The following is a 19,437-nucleotide window of genomic DNA, read 5'->3' on the forward strand; positions in this document are numbered from 1 at the left end:
GTACGAACCCAGACAGGACCAGGTAAAACTGTACGAACCCAGACAGGACCAGGTTAAACTGTACGAACCCAGGCAGGACCAGGTTAAACTGTACGAACACAGACAGGACCAGGTTAAACTGTACTAACCCAGGGTGGACCAGGTTAAACTGTACTAACCCAGGGTGGACTGGGTTAAACTCTACTAACCAAGTGTGGACCGGGTTACACTGTACTGATCCAGTGTGGACCAGTTTAAACTGTACTAACCCAGACAGGACCGGGTTAAACTGTACTAACCCCGGGTGGACCGGGTTAAACTGTACTAACCAAGTGTGGACCGGGTTATTCTGTACTGATCCAGTGTGGACCGGGTTACACTGTAGTAACCCAGACAGGACCAGGTTAAACTGTACTAACCCAGGGTGGACCGGGTTAAACTGTACTAACCAAGTGTGGACCGGATTACACTGTACTGATCCAGTGTGGACCAGGTTAAACTGTACTAACCCAGGGTGGACCAGGTTAAATTGTACTAACCAAGTGTGGACCGGGTTACACTGTACTGATCCTGTGTGGACTAGGTTAAACTGTACTAACCCAGATGGGACCAGGTTAAACTGTACTAACCCAGGGTGGACCAGGTTAAACTGTACTAACCCAGTGTGGACCGGGTTAAACTGTACTAATCCAGTGTGGATCATGTTAAACTGTACTAACCCAGACAGTACCAGGTTAAACCGTACTAACCCAGTGTGGACCAGGTTAAACCGTACTAACCCCGTGGTGGACCAGGTTAAACTGTTCTACCCCACTGTGGATCAGGTTAAACTGTTCTACCCCAGTGTGCATCAGGTTAAACCGTCCTAACCCAGTATGGACCAGGTTAAACCGTACTAACCCAGCGATGGACCAGGTGAAACCGTACTAACCCAGACAAGGTCAGGTTAAACCATACTAACCCAGACAGGATCAGCTTAAATCCTACTAACCTAGACAGGACCAGGTTAAACTGTACGAACCCAGACAGGACCAGGTTAAACTGTACTAACCAAGTGTGGACCGGGTTACACTGTACTGATCCAGTGTGGACCAGGTTAAACTGTACTAACCCAGACAGGACCAGGTTAAACTGTACTAACCCAGTGTTGACCAGGTTAAACTGTACTAATCCAGTGTGGATCATGTTAAACTGTACTAACCCAGACAGTACCAGGTTAAACCGTACTAACCCAGTGTGGACCAGGTTAAACCGTACTAACCCAGTGTGGACCAGGTCAAACCGTACTAATCCAGTGGTGGACCAGGTTAAACTGTACTAACCCAGTGTGGATCAGGTTAAACCGATCTACCCCAGTGTGCACCAGGTTAAACTGTACTAATCCAGTGTGGACCAAGTTAAACCGTACTAATCCAGTGTGGACTGGGTTAAACTGTACTAATCCAGTGTGGACCACGTTAAACTGTACTAACCCAGACAGGACCAGGTTAAACCGTTCTAACCCAGGTGTGGACCAGGTTAAACTGTACGAATCCAGTGTAGACTAGGTTAAACTGTACTAACCCAGACAGGACCAGGTTAAACTGTACTAACCCAGACAGGACCAGGTTAACTGTACTAACTCAGGGTGGACCAGGTTAAACTGTACTAATCCAGTGTGCAGCTGATTAACCTGGTCCACACTGGGTTAGTATAGTTTAACAGCTGCACACTGGATTAGTACAGTTTAACCTGGTCCACATTGGGTTCGTATAATTTAACTGTACTAACGCAGGGGTGGACTAGGTTAAACTGTACTAACGCAGAAAGGACCAGGTTAAACTGTACTAACCCAGTGTTTACCAGGTTAAACTGTGCTAACCCAGGCAGGACCAGGTTATACTGTACTAACCCAAGTAAGACCAGGTTAAACTGTACTAAGGCAGACAGGACCAGGTCATACTATACTAATCTGGATAGGTTCAGGTCATACTGTACTAACGCAGTGTGGACCAGGTTAAAGCGTACTAACCCACTGTGGACTAGGTTAAACTGTACTAACTCAAGCAGGACCAGGTTAAAGTGTACTAATCCAAGCATGACCAGGTTAAGCTGTACTAAGCTAGTGTGGACCAGGTCAATCTGTACTAACTCAGAGTGGACCAGGTTAAACTGTACTAATCCAGTATGAACCAGGTAAAACTGTACTAACCCAGACAGGACCAGGTTAAACCGTACTATCCCAGTGTAGACCAGGTTTAACTGTACTAACCCAAGGGTGGACTAGTTTAAACTGTGCTAATCCAGTATGAACCAGGTTAACCTGTACTAACACAGACAAGATCAGGTCAGACTGTACTAACCTAGTGTGGACCAGGTTAAACCATACTAACCCAGTGTGTACGAGGTTAAACCATACTAACACAGACAGGGCCAGATTAAAGTACTAACCGAGTGTGGACCAGGTTAAACCTTACTAACCCAGGGGTGGACCAGGTTACACTGTACTAACCCAGGGGTGGACCAAGTTAAACCATACTAACCCAGTGTGGACCAGATTAAACTGTACTAACCCAGTGTGGATCAGGTTAAACTGTACTAACCCAGGCAGGACCAGGTTAAACTGTACTAACCCAGTGTAAACCAGGTTAAACAGTACTATCCCAGGGGTGGACCAGGGTAAACCGTACTAACCCAGGGGTGGACCAGGTTAAACCGTACTAACCCAGTGTGGACCAGGTTTAACTGTACTAACCCAGACACGGCCAGGTTGAACTGTACTAACTCAGGTGGACTAGGTCAAACTGTACCAACCTAGACAGGACCATGTTAAACTGCACTAACCCAGGCAAGGCCAGATGAAGCTGCACTAACCCAGGTTGCATCAGGTTAAACTGTACTATCACAGTGTGGACTGAGTTAAACTGTACTAACCCAGACAGGGCCAGGCTAAACTGTACTAACTCAGGGTGGACCAGATCAAACTGTACCAACCCAGACAGGACCAGGTTATACTGCACTAACCCAGGCAGGGCCCGATGAAGCTGCACTAACCCAGGTTGCATCAGGTTAAACTGTACTAACCCAGACAGGTCTAAATCAAACTGTACCACCTCAGGGTGGACTGAGTTAAACTGTACTAACCCAGGTTGCACCAGATCAAAAACAAAAACAGAATTACCTGGAAAAACTCAGCACGTCTGGCAGCATCGGCGGAGAAGAAAAGAGTTGACGTTTCGAGTCCTCATGACCCTTCAACAGAACCGTTCTGTCGAAGGGTCATGAGGACTCGAAACGTCAACTGTTTTCTTCGCCGCCAATGCTGCCAGACCTGCTGAGTTTTTCCAGGTAATTTTGTTTTTGTTTTGGATTTCCAGCATCCGCAGTTTTTTTGTTTTTATTTTTGCACCAAATCAAACTGTACTAACCCAGCCTGGACCAAGTCAAACTGTAGTAACCCAGGGTGGACCGGGCTAAACTATCCCTCCGTTGTGGGGTGGAAGAGATTGAGGCTGAATGTGGGTCTGTAGCTTCTTTGCTGGAAGAAGGTGACTTGTTTGTGGGGATTTGGGTATACAATGATCAATGGCACTTGTGTGATAGTAGCACATCGCAAGACACAGAAATGTGCTGGAGAGGGGAAAAAAGCAGCCAGCTTTCCTGCTTCTGCTGCCTTCCAATGGCACCTACTGCAAAGTGCAAGAGTCTATACATGGGTGAGAACATACTATACTGTGTAGTTACAACAACATCTTGTTATTTATATATTGGTGTGATCCATCTCGAGACTGATAACTTTGCAAAGAAGTGAATTCCCAAACAATTCCATGGAAATAATCAAAGGGCAAGATTTCACTTTTTAAGACTTTTACAGTGACAAACAACCTAAAGTCAACATAATTCAAAGATTAACTGGCAGGCAAATCGTACATCAATTAAAAAAAACTTTATTCCACACTTCAGGCACACGTGTAGTATCAAAGGGCAAGTCCAAAAGCTTCTCCCAGCTCTCTGGCTGAGCTCAATTACTCCTTCACACGTTGAAGTGAATCATCCAGTGTCCTTCGCTAATCGCTCCATTCTCAACGAATCTTCAGGATTTGATTATCACCACCAAGGTACACCTCGATGAAACTTCCTCTCCCTCAGGTCACGACACTCCTGACGATCCAGAATGCCAGAGTTTCCTGTCTCCGACCGATTTAAATAGTTTCGTTGACTCTGGTTCTTCCCTTGGAGAGTTTTACTTCTGCTCCCCCCCCCACCCCCAACAATCCTTTCCTGCAGAACAGAGAAGGCCTATTCCTGGCAGAGTTCTAATTCTCTCCTCCCTGTTTCTCATCAGCAGCCTTTTCTCTGATCTGTGAGCTTAAACACTACAACTTGACACTTCAATGGGTTTCTATTTGACATTCCTCTGCCTCTTCAACTCTCAACCCCACGGCATTTGAAGTTACATGGGCACTACTCTGAACTGAGGTTTGAGTTAAAGGGACCTTTTAAAATATAATCATCTTGCAAAGTTCAGCGTTCATGACAACAGCGTCTTTATATAGTAAAACATTTCAAGTTGGCTCTCAGGAGCATTTTCAAATAAAAAAATAAAGATCCTGAGTTATATAGGATATTAGGGGATTTTATTAGTATTATTAATATATTATTATTAGTCACATGTTAGGGCAGATGATCAAAAGCTTGGTCAGAGAAGTCGATTTAAGAAGCCTCTTACAGAAGGAGATGGAGAGGCTTAGGAAGGGAGTGAGCTTAGGGCCCAAGCTGCTGAAGGTTCTGATGCCAATGGTGGACCAATGAAAATTGGTGATGGTGAAGAGGCCAGAAATGGAGGAGAGTAGAGTTCTTAGTGGGTTGAAGGGCTGGTGGAGGTTGCTGAGAAAGGCACAGGAGAGATCATGAAGGAATTTGAAAACAAGGGTGAGAGTTTTAAAATCACAGAATCAGAGAATATTTAGTGCAGAAGGAGGCCATTCAGCCCATCGAGTCTGCACTGGCTCTCTGAAAGAGCTTTCTATCTCGTCCCACTCCCCTGCCTTATCCCGGTAACCCTGCACATTTTCTCTTTCCAGATAGCAATCCAATTCCCTTTGGAAATCCTTGATCGCACCCACCTCCACCAACCTTTCAAGAAGTTTGTTCCAGACTCCAACCACCCACAGGTTGAAAATTTTTCCTCACATCACTTTACTCCTTTTGCCAATTATTTTGAATCTGTGCCTCTAGTTTCTGATGCTCTCCTGAGTGGGAACAGTTTCTCACTATTTAAAAGCAAAATACTGCGGATGCTGGAAATCTGAAACAAAAACAGAAAATGCTGATAGAACTCAGCATCTGTGGAGAGAGAAACAGAATTAACATTTCAGCCTGTATGACTTCTTCAGACTCTTTAGCTCTGAAGAAGAGTCATACGGACTCGAAACAATAACTCTGTTTCTCTCTCCACAGATGCTGAGTTTTACCAGCATTTTCTGTTTTAATTTCTTGCTATTTACCCTGTCCATACGCCTCAGATCTTGAATTCCTCTATGAAGTCTCCTCTCAGCCTTCTTTTCTCCAAGGAAAAGAGTCCCAACCTCTCCAATCTACCCTCATAGTTACAATTCTTTATCCCTGGAATCATTCTTGTGAATCTAAATTGTTGCTTAACTGGGAGCCAGTGCAGGGGTGATGGGTGAATGGGACTTGGTGTGAGTTAAGACATGGGTAACAGAGTTTCATGTGACCTCAAGTTTACAGATTATAAAACATGGGAGAGCAGCCAGGGGTACATTGGAATAGTCAAGTCTAGAGGTAACGAAGGCATGAGTGAAGGTTTCAGCAGAGGATGAGCTGAGACTGGGTCAGAGTCGGGTGATGTTACAGAGATATAGGCAGCCTTAGTGATGGCACTAATATGAGGTTGGAAGCTCATCTCGGGGTCAAATATGACAGAAAGATTGTGAACAGAGTGGCTTAATCCCAAGGAGAAGGATAGAGTTGTAGCTGGGGAAAGGAGTTTGGGGTGGGGTTTGAAGACGATAACTTCTGTCTTCCTAACATTTAATCGGTGTGAATTTCTGCTCCTTCAGTACTGGGTGTAAGAGGAGCAGTCTAATAATTTAGAGACAGTGCAGAGGCGGTGGTGAGGTAGACCTGGGTGTTACAGGAACATGTGGAATCTGATGCTGTGTTTTCAGACAATGCTATGCGGTTGAATAAAACTGAAGCGACTGTCCAGCACAGCCTAGGAGTTGGTTAGGAAATGAGCTAGTGGACCTATCTTGTGTGAGCCTTGTGGAAAGGAAGGAAATACACTGTTGATTGATGGTTCCTGCTACCATTGTACCTACAGGTACAAGTGTGTACATCACACGAGCTCAACTTATGAACTGCCACATCTGTGCGGGGACAAGACACAAAGTTTTGCTGCGGAGGCTGCTGGCGGCGTTTTTTGACCGGTGAGTTGGAACATGACAGTTGTCACCTGGTCTGTGAAGTTCGCTTGGTCCAGGGGTGTGACTGCAACCAAACAGCCATTGAACTGTGTGAGCTTTTACAGAAAACATTTGTGCCTGTTTTGACACGGCAGTTTTTAAAGGCTGAGTTATTTAAAATCCCAGAGGGAAACTTTAAACAACTGTTGGTATGTTTTGAAATGCAGCTCTAAATCCGGGAATAAGACCACCAGTTCTCGAGAGCTTTTTATATTAAACTACATGAGACATTTATTAATTTACACCAAATTAAACGTATACACATGGCTCAAATTACTACTATCATAACTATTTAACAAATTCCCAAACTAATCTCCACTAAGACAACAATAACCAATAGATTTAACCAGACACCAGACAAAGCATTTTCACCTTAAGAATTCAAAATGAGGTTCCTTTTGATTTAGTTCCTTTGCAGACAGTTGTAGGCTTACAGCTGCTTTGATGTTACATGCCTCTGCCCTGCGCACACAAACTCCTCTCAGGTTATACCCAGCCTGCCCTTTGAATGTAACTTCCCATTATATCACCAGGCTCTTTGAACTCCACCTCTTCTAACAATAGAACCCCTTTCATAGCACCAATTTTATTAGTAATATAAACATTGCTTGGTCTCGCCTTCTTGAATGCTCTATTCAACAAAACGCAAATGTATTCTTTGCCTCCCTGTTTACATCTCAAAACTACTATACATCAAAGCACACAGACTAGCTGGTTTTAATCCAATTAACACACGCAGACTAAACCTCTGTTTAAAAAAATAATTTCCAATAACACTATATACATTAATAGCTTCATGACAATGCCTCTACATTGCGGTTGCCAAATCTGCTTTGGGCTATTTCTGGAGGTTTCATCACATGATTGCATCCTGTAGTCCCGTTATTGGTCCATCCTCCAGGGACACAGCCTTCCTACAGGATGGTGATTGTAGTCTTTGTTATCCGATCGGATTATTATTGACTGTCAGAAAAAGAGCCTTTCTCCATCTCTGATCGTTTGATAACTAAATAATGAAAAACCGGATTTTTAATGGCCCTATCATTTTTGATCTGAGGTTTTTAGATGACTGCAGTGTCCTGGAGATTAACCTTCAATTTCCCGAGGTTCCTGGAGATAATCCAGAAGAGTTGGCAACTCAATTCTGTAAAGTATAAATTTCAAAATCATTCATCGGTTCTGGGTCATCATGACAATGAAAAAGTTGAGCAGGCTTTTTTTCACACGGTGTAGGATTTGTAAGTCTTTATTGTATGATGTGAATTCAGCTCTTTTGTCCATGTTGAACCAAGGCTGTAATGAGGTCAGGAGCTGAGTGGCTCTGGCGGAACCCAAACTGGGCATCAGTGAGCAGGTTATCGCTACGCAAGTGCTGCTTGATAGCACTGTTGATGACTCCTTCCATCACCTTACTGATGATCGAGAGTAGGCTGATGGGGCAATAACTGGCTAGATTGGATTTGTCTTGCTTTTTGTGCACAGGCCATACTTGGGCAATTTTGCACATTGCTGGGTAGATGCCAGTGTTGTAGCTGTACTGGAACAGCTTGGCTAGGGGCACAGCAAGTTCTGGAACACAAGTCTTCAGTACTATTGCCGGAATATTGTCAGGGCCCATAGCTTTTGCAGTATCCAGTGCCTTCAGCCTTTTCTTGATATCAAGAAATCGAATTGGCTGAAGACTGGCATTTGTGATGCTGGGGACCTCCAGAGGAGACCGAGATGGATCATCTACTCGGCACTTCTGGCTTCAGCCTTATCTTTTGCACTGATGTGCTGGGCTCCTCCATCATTGAGGAAGGGGATATTTGTGGAGCCTCCTCCTCCAGTAAGTTGTTTAATTGTGCACCACCGTTCACAACTGGATGTGTGGCAGGACTGCAGAGCTTAGATCTGATCCATTGATTATGGGATCACTGTCTATTGCATGCTGCTTTTGATGTTTGGCATGAAAGTAGTCCTGTGTTGTAGTTTCACCAGGTTGACACCTCTTTTTTAGGTATGTCTGGTACTGCTCCTGCAATCTTCATTGAACCAGGGTTGACCCCCTGGCTTGATGGTAATGGTAGAGTGGGTGACATGCCGGGCCATGAGGTTACAGATTGTGGTTGAGTACAATTCTGCTGCTGCTGGTGGCCCACAGTGCCTCATGGATGCCCAGTTTTGAGCTGCTAGACCTGTTCTGAACCTATCACATTTTACAAATTGGTAATGTCACACAATAAGATTGACGATGTTCTCCATGTGAGGATGGGATTTCATCTCCACAAAGACTGTGCAGTGATCGCTTATACCAGTACTGCATTGGTCAGATGTAGCAGTGACAGGTAGATTGGTGAGGGCTAGGCTAGAGCGGTAAATGGTAACTGACTCACTTTCTGGGAGAGCAGGACATACCCAGCGATGTTATTGGAGGTGTCTGGGACATTGGATGTAAGGAATGGTTCGGTGAGTATGACCATGTCTGTGGGACAGCTCTCCCAATTTTGGCACAAGTCCGCTGATGTTACTGGGACTTTGCAGGGTTGACTGGGCAGGGTGTGCCTTTGTCGTTCCCAGTTCCTAGGTAAATGCTGGATGTTCTGAATGGTTTTATTCTTATTTGACTTACCGTGGCCGTTGGTTTTCTTGCCCATTTCAGAGGGCAGTTAAGAGTCAACCACATAGCTGTGGGACTGAAGTCACACGTGGGCAAGGACAGCAGGTTTCATTCCTTAAAGAGGCATTAGTGAACTGGATGGGTTTTTACAACAATTACTGAGGTTAACTTTCTATTCCAGTTTTATTTAATTAATCAAATTTAAATTTCCCACTTGTCATGGTGAATGGTGGGATTTGAACTCTTAGCTCCAGCTCATTAACCTAGGCCGCTGGATTGCTGGGCCTGTAACATTACCATTTGCTGCCCTTCCTATACTGCTTGTTGCTGGTGCCTATAACAGGAGCTACCCCCATGGCTACATGGGGGAAAGTCACCAGAAACCATCGCATAGTTTGGTGAAGGTGTGTCTGCCAATCTCCCTTGCCAGATTTGACTGGTTATTCATCTGGTCCCAATAGGAATACCCTGGCTAACAGCTGTGGTACTGGAATCCGTTCCTCACTTTGCGATCCCAGTCGGAAACCACTGGATAGCAGGATACTCAACGCCATTAAAGGTAAGCGTAGAGGGCATTGTGAACATGGGGTGTTTATAGAGAGCTGTTAATGGTGAAAAAAGCAGTGGGAAGGGAATGGGTACTGAGTTGTCCAGTGTGTTGGGCAGAAAGGGGGAAGGGTGCAATGAATGGGCCGAAGGGGTTTATGAGACACTTGAAGGCTCAGCCACTGATGTTTGAGACAAGAGGCTGGAGGGGGTGAAAAAGGAGCCAGAGAGGTTAGAAGGGACCAGACGGTGAGCATGAGGACAAGGGATTTAGATTTGATGACTGGGTGGGGGGAGGTGATGTGGTTTGATGAGTCAGTCAGTAAGGGGGGTGGCGTTACACCCCAGGGAATGACAGCAGCTAAATCCACCAGCCACAAGAACTTCTGAAAGAGAAAAATCAAAGTAATATTAGTGTCTCTCTCCCTGATTCAAGGGTCCATCACTACCCAGTGGAAACGTGCCTGTCTAAGGGATCATTAATGCTCCTGACCTCGTCATGGCCATAGCTCTGATCTCTGTACAGTGAAGGTGCAGTATGGGGATGTTGAATTTGAGTTGTCAGGTTTGGCTGTGATGCTGTCTGCTGTCAAACAGTTCATGGTCAAATTCCCGATTGGATTTCTTGGCCGTCTTATACTAATGGCCTCTAGTTCTGCTCTTGCCCACAAGAGGAAACATTCTCTCTATATCCACTCAATTGAAAACTTCTCAACATTTTAAAGACCTCTATTAGATCACCCCTCAGTCTTCTTTTATCAAGAGAAGAAACCCAGCCTCTCAATCATTTCCTGATTTTATATACACACATTTCTGGGTTAATCCTTGTCCATCTTCTCTGCACCCTTTCCAGTGCCTCTATATCCTTTTTATAACAGGCATTATCTAAGTGTGGTCTCACCAAGGTTCAATACAGGTTTAACATAACTTAGATAAAAACAAAAAAACTGCGGATGCTGGAAATCCAAAACAAAAACAGAATTACTTGGAAAAACTCAGCAGGTCTGGCAGCATCGGCGGAGAAGAAAAGAGTTGACGTTTCGAGTCCTCATGACCCTTCGACAGAACTTGCGTTCGAGTCCAAGAAAGAGTTGAAATATAAGCTGGTTTAAGGTGTGTGTGTGGGGGGCGGAGAGATAGAGAGACAAAGAGGTGGGGGGGGGGTGGTGGTGTGGTTGTAGGGACAAACAAGCAGTGATAGAAGCAGATCATCAAAAGATGTCAACGACAGTAGTACAATAGAACACATAGGTGTTAAAATTAAAGTTGGTGATATTATCTAAACGAATGTGCTAATTAAGAATGGATGGTAGGGCACTCAAGGTATAGCTCTAGTGGGGTTTTTTTTTTAATATAATGGAAATAGGTTGGAAAAGGAAAATCTTTATAATTTATTGGAAAAAAAAAAGGGAAGGGGGAAACAGAAAGGGGGTGGGGATGGGGGAGGGAGCTTACGACCTAAAGTTGTTGAATTCAATATTCAGTCCGGAAGGCTGTAAAGTCCCTAGTCGGAAGATGAGGTGTTGTTCCTCCAGTTTGCGTTGGGCTTCACTGGAACAATGCAGCAAGCCAAGGACAGACATGTGGGCAAGAGAGCAGGGTGGAGTGTTGAAATGGCAAGCGACAGGGAGGTTTGGGTCATTCTTGCGGACAGACCGCAGGTGTTCTGCAAAGCGGTCGCCCAGTTTACGTTTGGTCTCTCCAATGTAGAGGAGACCACAATGGGAGCAACGAATGCAGTAGACTAAGTTGGGGCAAATGCAAGTGAAATGCTGCTTCACTTGAAAGGAGTGTTTGGGTCCTTGGACGGTGAGGAGAGAGGAAGTGAAGGGGCAGGTGTTGCATCTTTTGCGTGGGCATGGGGTGGTGCCATAGGACGGGGTTGAGGAGTAGGGGGTGATGGAGGAGTGGACCAGGGTGTCCCGGAGGGAGCGATCCCTATGGAATGCCGATAAGGGGGGTGAAGGGAAGATGTGTTTGGTGGTGGCATCATGCTGGAGTTGGCGGAAATGGTGGAGGATGATCCTTTGAATGCGGAGGCTGGTGGGGTGATAAGTGAGGACAAGGGGGACCCTATCATGTTTCTGGGAGGGAGGAGAAGGCGTGAGGGCGGATGCGCGGGAGATGGGCCGGACACGGTTGAGGGCCCTGTCAACGACCGTGGGTGGAAAACCTCGGTTAAGGAAGAAGGAGGACATGTCAGAGGAACTGTTTTTGAATGTAGCATCATCGGAACAGATGCGACGGAGGCGAAGGAACTTACAGGAAGCGGGGTGTGAGGACTCCATCCCATTCTCTCAGTTCCTTCGCCTCCGTCGCATCTGTTCCGATGATGCTACATTCAAAAACAGTTCCTCTGACATGTCCTCCTTCTTCCTTAACCGAGGTTTTCCACCCACGGTCGTTGACAGGGCCCTCAACCGTGTCCGGCCCATCTCCCGCGCATCCGCCCTCACGCCTTCTCCTCCCTCCCAGAAACATGATAGGGTCCCCCTTGTCCTCACTTATCACCCACCAGCCTCTGCATTCAAAGGATCATCCTCCGCCATTTCCGCCAGCTCCAGCATGATGCCACCACCAAACACATCTTCCCTTCACCCCCCTTATCGGCATTCCGTAGGGATCGCTCCCTCCGGGACACCCTGGTCCACTCCTCCATCACCCCCTACTCCTCAACCCCTTCCTATGGCACCACCCCATGCCCACGCAAAAGATGCAACACCTGCCCCTTCACTTCCTCTCTCCTCACCGTCCAAGGACCCAAACACTCCTTTCAAGTGAAGCAGCATTTCACTTGCATTTCCCCCAACTTAGTCTACTGCATTCGTTGCTCCCAATGTGGTCTCCTCTACATTGGAGAGACCAAACGTAAACTGGGCGACCGCTTTGCAGAACACCTGCGGTCTGTCTGCAAGAATGACCCAAACCTCCCTGTCGCTTGCCATTTCAACACTCCACCCTGCTCTCTTGCCCACATGTCTGTCCTTGGCTTGCTGCATTGTTCCAGTGAAGCCCAACGCAAACTGGAGGAACAACACCTCATCTTCCGACTAGGGACTTTACAGCCTTCCGGACTGAATATTGAATTCAACAACTTTAGGTCGTGAGCTCCCTCCCCCATCCCCACCCCCTTTCTGTTTCCCCCTTCCCTTTTTTTTCCAATAAATTATAAAGATTTTCCTTTTCCCACCTATTTCCTTATATAAAAAAAAACCCCACTAGAGCTATACCTTGAGTGCCCTCCCATCCATTCTTAATTAGCACATTCGTTTAGATAATATCACCAACTTTAATTTTAACACCTATGTGTTCTATTGTACTATTGTCGTTGACATCTTTTGATGATCTGCTTCTATCACTGCTTGTTTGTCCCTACAACCACACCCCCCCCCCCCCCCCCCCACCTCTTTGTCTCTCTATCTCTCCGCCCCCCATACACACACCTTAAACCAGCTTATATTTCAACTCTTTCTTGGACTCGAACGCAAGTTCTGTCGAAGGGTCATGAGGACTCGAAACGTCAACTCTTTTCTTCTCCGCCGATGCTGCCAGACCTGCTGAGTTTTTCCAGGTAATTCTGTTTTTGTTTTGGATTTCCAGCATCCGCAGTTTTTTTGTTTTTATCTCTGTGTTTAATTGACTGCCACTGCTCTTCAAGAAATGCCTACCTCCTTGAAGAAGTCCTGTTCCTCTCTGCGACAAGATTTCCGTATCTCTCTGTTGTCTTGCTCACCTTCCTTGCTTTCCATTTCCCTCCTGGTGTTTGACAAGGTGGTTACTAAAACCCGCTTTCACAGCCATATCTCCTTTCTCAGTGACTGTCTCCGTCTCCGACTTACCCCACGTGGATTTCAACTGAAATTCCACCCCTCATGTTTCGAACCCACCCAGGATTACAGGTATCTCCGGGACATAAAACGTTTCTCGGACTGCTGTTCCCGTCACATTCTGAAATCTACACTCAGTGCCATGCGCCGCCATATGAACACACTCGACCTCTCCCTCCAGCAGCACCGCCGTACCCTTTTTCAAAGCTGCGCGTGCCCCCAGTTTCATTTTATCCTTCGGCTCATCCGACGCCTCAACAAGAAACTTTTTCTCTTTCTCTCAATTGCTAAGGAACGCAAGCTGCAACAACTCATCGACACCAACACCCATCTAGGACCCTCCACCCCTGCCTGTTCCTCCGTCCCCACCCTTTCTTCCAATCCCAACCCCAGCCGTGTATTCACTATACCCCCTGACCTTCCCCTCTCCGATGCTGAACGTTCAGTGCTCAGCAAAGGACTTAGTTTCATACCCTTACGCCCTCACCTCAATGAATTTCGGGCTCAGCATGATACTGAACTCTTCTTCCGCCGTCTTCGTCTCCGGGCTCACTTCTTTGGGCAGGAGTCCTCTCCCAGTTCAACGGATCCTTTTACCCATCTCCAATATTCTCCCTCCACCTGGACCCCTCCCTCTGGATTCTTACCTTCTCTCGATCTTTTCATTGAGAACTGTCAGCGCGACATTAGTCGTCTCAATTTCTCTGCTCCTCTCACCCATTCTAACCTGTCTCTCTCTGAACTTACTGCACTCCATTCTCTCAGGTCCAACCCTGACATTGTCATCAAACCCGCTGACAAGGGTGGTGCTGTTGTTGTCTGGCGCACTGACCTCTACCTCGTGGAGGCTGAGCGTCAACTCGCAGACACTTCCTCCTACCTCTCCTGGACCATGACCCCACCACTGAACATCAAGCCATTGTTTCCAGGACTGTCAGTGACCTCATCTCCTCTGGGGATCTCCCTCCCACAGCTTCCAACCTGATAGTCGCCCAACCTCGGACGGCCCGCTTCTATCTCCTACCCAAAATCCACAAATAGAACTGCCCCGGTAGACCGATCGTCTCAGCTTGCTCCTGCCCCACAGAACTCATTTCTCGTTATCTTGACTCCCTTCTCTCTCCCCTTGTCCAGTCCCTTCCCACCTACATCCGTGATTCCTCTGACACCTTACGTCACATCAACAATTTCCAGTTCCCTGGCCCCAACCGCTTACTCTTCACCATGGACGTCCAATCCCTCTACACCTCCATCTCCCACCAGGATGGTCTGAGGGCCCTTAGCTTCTTCCTCGAACAGAGGCCCGAACAATCCCCATCCACCACTACTCTCCTCCGTCTGGCTGAACTTGTTCTCACACTGAACAATTTCTCCTTCAACTCCTCTCACTTCCTCCAAATAAAAGGTGTGGCTATGGGTACCCGCATGGGCCCCAGCTATGCCTGTCTCTTTATGGGGTATGTGGAACATTCCTTGTTGCAGTCCTACTCCAGCCCCCTTCCACAACTCTTTCTCCGGTACATCGATGATTACTTCGGTGCCGCTTCATGCTCTCGTCGGGACTTGGAAAAATTTATTAATTTTGCTTCCAATCTCCACCCCTCCATCATTTTCACGTGGTCCATCTCTGACACTTCCCTTCCCTTCCTTGACCTCTCTGTCTCAATCTCTGGTGATAGACTGTCCACCAATATCCATTACAAACCCACCGACTCCCACAGCTACCTCGACTACAGCTCCTCACACCCCGCTTCCTGTAAGGACTCCATCCCATTCTCTCAGTTCCTTCGCCTCCGTCGCATCTGTTCCGATGATGCTACATTCAAAAACAGTTCCTCTGACATGTCCTCCTTCTTCCTTAACCGAGGTTTTCCACCCACGGTCGTTGACAGGGCCCTCAACCGTGTCCGGCCCATCTCCCGCGCATCCGCCCTCACGCCTTCTCCTCCCTCCCAGAAACATGATAGGGTCCCCCTTGTCCTCACTTATCACCCCACCAGCCTCCGCATTCAAAGGATCATCCTCCGCCATTTCCGCCAACTCCAGCATGATGCCACCACCAAACAAATCTTCCCTTCACCCCCCTTATCGGCATTCCGTAGGGATCGCTCCCTCCGGGACACCCTGGTCCACTCCTCCATCACTCCCTACTCCTCAACCCCCTCCTATGGCACCACCCCATGCCCACGCAAAAGATGCAACACCTGCCCCTTCACTTCCTCTCTCCTCACCGTCCAAGGACCCAAACACTCCTTTCAAGTGAAGCAGCATTTCACTTGCATTTCCTCCAACTTAGTCTACTGCATTCGTTGCTCCCAATGTGGTCTCCTCTACATTGGAGAGACCAAATGTAAACTGGGCGACCGCTTTGCAGAACGCCTGCAGTCTGTCCGCAAGAATGACCCAAACCTCCCTGTCACTTGCCATTTCAACACTCCACCCTGCTCTCTTGCCCACATGTCTGTCCTTGGCTTGCTGCATTGTTCCAGTGAAGCCCAACGCAAACTGGAGGAACAACACCTCATCTTCCGACTAGGGACTTTACAGCCTTCCGGACTGAATATTGAATTCAACAACTTTAGGTCGTGAGCTCCCTCCCCCATCCCCACCCCCTTTCTGTTTCCCCCTTCCCTTTTTTTTCCAATAAATTATAAAGATTTTCCTTTTCCAACCTATTTCCATTACATTAAAAAAAAACCCCCACTAGAGCTATACCTTGAGTGCCCTCCCATCCATTCTTAATTAGCACATTCGTTTAGATAATATCACCAACTTTAATTTTAACACCTATGTGTTCTATTGTACTATTGTCGTTGACATCTTTTGATGATCTGCTTCTATCACTGCTTGTTTGTCCCTACAACCACACCCCCCCCCCCTCCACCTCTTTGTCTCTCTATCTCTCCGCCCCCCACACACACACCTTAAACCAGTTTATATTTCAACTCTTTCTTGGACTCGAACGCAAGTTCTGTCGAAGGGTCATGAGGACTCAAAACGTCAACTCTTTTCTTCTCCGCCGATGCTGCCAGACCTGCTGAGTTTTTCCAGGTAATTCTGTTTTTGTTTTTAACATAACTTCCTCCTTTTTAATTCTATCCCTCTAGAAATAAATCCTCCAGCTGGGTTTGTTTGTTTATGACTTTGTTAACCTGTGACACAACTTTTAGTGACTGGTTTATTTGTATTTCGAGATCCCTTTGTTCCTCTACCTCACCCAGACTCTGGGCGATTGATGTATTTGTATTCCGAGATCCCTTTGTTCCTGTACCTCACCCAGACTCTGGACGATTGATGTATCTGTATTCCGAGGTCCCTTTAATCCTCTATCCCACGCAGACTTGCACCTTCAAAATAATAGTTGACCTCACTCTTCCTCCTATCAAAATGGACTACTCACATTTACCTTTGTTGACTTGCCAAATTATTTGCTCATTCTGTATCTTACTGAGGGCCTTTTGAAACTCCAGATAAATTACATCTACTGGATTACCATTGTCTACTCTCTCCTTTCTCTGTCACCTCCTCAAAATATTCAATAAGGCAACATTTTCCCCTTTTGAAATCCATGCTGACTATTCATTATTGTATCTAATAATAAAAACAAAAAAACTGCGGATGCTGGAAATTGTATCTCTCAGTTCTAAATGTTCTTCTAATCTCTCCTTTAGTCAGGATTCCTTTATTTTTCCTACCAACAATGTTAAGATGACTGGTTTATAATTCCTTGGACATGTTCTGTCCCCCTTCTTAAACATAGGAATTACATTAGTTATCCACCAGTCCTCTGGTACAACACCTTTTCTAATGGATTATTAAATATAAATAGTAATGCCTCTAATATCTCTTCCCTTAGAACCTTTAAAAATATGTGGATTCAATCCATCCGGACCGGGTGCTTTATCCTCTTTGAATTTGATTAGTTCATTCAATACCTTCCCTATTTATTTTAAATGCATTTATCTCATTGCTTATCTCATCATTCAATCTCATGTCCACTCGTTCCACCTCCCTGGTAAATACCAAAGTGAAATATTCCTACCAACTCTTTATCATTACCTGTGGCCTTATCCTGTATATCCCTTCCTTATTTAAATTGATGTGCCTGTAAAATATTTTACTGTTTTGTTTTTTGTACTTTGATTGTTTAATTTCATAGTTACTCTTTGCCTTCCTAATTGTTTTTTTTATCTCTCTCCTAATCTCTTTGTATTTTCTCTCTTATCCTGCACTCCTCTGCTGTCTGTGTACTTATTATCAGCCTCTTTCCTAACCCTCAATTCTTCCCCTATGTCAGTATTCATCTGTAGGTATTCACTAGTGTTTAGTGCCTGAGTAATCCATTTATCCTTTAATCATTTTAAGCACTTCAACTTGGACTCCTAGGAAGCATCTGATAAGGTTCCACATAACAACCTCATGGTATTGAAGGCAAGGTAATGAGCTGGTTAGGATATTGATTGGGAATAATGGAAATATACTGGAATTGGAAGGGATTGATTAGTGGTGACCCACAAGGATCTGTGCTGGGGCATCTACTATTCACTGTATTTGTTAATAACTTGGATAACAAAATAGTGAGCCATATGTCCACATTTACCAATGACACAAAGATTGGGGGAATATTAAGTAATGTAGAAGATAGCATAAAAAGAAGAGATTGATAGACTAAATGAATGGGCAAAATAGTGGTAGATAGATTTCTGCACAGATAAGTGTGAGGTCATCATCCAGTTGGATTAAAAAAAGGTTATCTCTGAGTATTCTTAAATGGTGAAAAGTGGAGGTCCAAAGAGGTTTATGCGTCCATATACACAAATCACTAAAATGTAGTAGTCAGGTATTAAAAAGTAATCAAAAAGACTAACGGAATGTTAGCCTTTATGTCTGGAGAGCTAGAATGTAAAGGAGGAAGTATTTGCTACAATTATAGAAAGCCCTGGTTAGATTTGGCATACTGTGTACAGTTCTGGGCTCCACACCTTAGAAAGGATATATTGGCCTTGGAAGAAGTGCAGCGCAGATCTGGAATGTTACCAAGGGTTAGAGTAGGTTAGAATAATAATAATTAAATAATACTTAGAGTAAGGCATGTAATCCCTGGAATGTAGATGGTTAACGGGTGATTTGACTGAGGTTGTTCAGATTTTGAAAGGAGTTAATGGGTAGGTAGAATGTTTTTTCACTAGTAGTGGTGTTGAGGATATAAAGGAGTAACTGGCAGGAGAGTCAGTAACCAGAGGACACAGGTTTATTATCATGGGTGAAAAAGCTAGATAGGAGATGAAGAGAATTTTTTTAACATGGTTATGATCTGAAATGCACTGCCTGAAAGGAGACTCAATTAAAACTTTCCAAAGGGAATTGGATAAACTCCTGAACAGGAAAAATTTACAGGGCAATGTGGAAAGAGCAGTTCAGTGGAGCTAATTGGATAGCTCGTTCAAAGAGCCAGCACAGGCACGGTGGGCTGAATGTCCTCCTCCTGCGCTTTCTGATTCTACAGACAGAGTGAGATGGTGAGGGGCCTCACTGGGACTCTCTGTGATTCCAGGCCAGCTCGCTGCTCGTCCTTGCTCCTTTTACAAAATACTTCCCTCCCTGTCAACTGGGGCTCAGTGAGTAGAGCTCTCACTTCTGAGTCAGAAGGTTGTGGATTCAAGCCCCACAGAGACTTGAGCACATAATCCAGGTCGACACTCCTGACACTGCACTGTTGTAGGTGCCCCCTTCCAGATGAGACATTAAACTGAGGTCTGTGGGAGTGGGCATAAAAGATTCCATGGCACTATTTGGAGAGGGGGAGGGAAGTTCTCCTTGGCCAACATTTGTCCCTTAACCAATGTCATTAAAAAAGGATTACCTGGTCATGATCTCCTTAGTTAAAAGCAAAAACTGCAGATGCTGAAAATCTGAAACAGAAACAGAAAATGCTGGAAAAACTCAGCAGGCCTGACAGCACCTGTGGAGAGAGAAAAAAAGTTAACATTTCGAGCCCTTATTACCCTTCCTCAGAGCT

At 45.6% G+C, this 19,437-nt stretch overlaps 1 protein-coding gene across 4 annotated transcripts in view; it reads left to right on the forward strand.

Annotated features, from left to right (window-relative positions):
- The window catches only part of LOC121289178 (nucleus accumbens-associated protein 1-like), a 104,990-nt gene that overhangs the window by 72,058 nt on the left and 13,495 nt on the right, over positions 1–19,437 (forward strand). For 3 of the 4 annotated variants that reach the window (XM_041208359.1, XM_041208362.1, XM_041208360.1), the window contains 2 exons: positions 6,305–6,410; positions 9,507–9,604. In XM_041208359.1, the coding sequence (XP_041064293.1) occupies positions 6,305–6,410; positions 9,507–9,604 (204 nt within the window). The remainder of the gene's footprint in view (positions 1–6,304; positions 6,411–9,506; positions 9,605–19,437) is intronic. The other variant, XM_041208361.1, reaches the window with a different exon arrangement.

The sequence above is a fragment of the Carcharodon carcharias genome, chromosome 16, assembly GCF_017639515.1.
Source record: "Carcharodon carcharias isolate sCarCar2 chromosome 16, sCarCar2.pri, whole genome shotgun sequence".
NCBI classification, from domain to species: Eukaryota; Metazoa; Chordata; class Chondrichthyes; order Lamniformes; family Lamnidae; genus Carcharodon; species Carcharodon carcharias.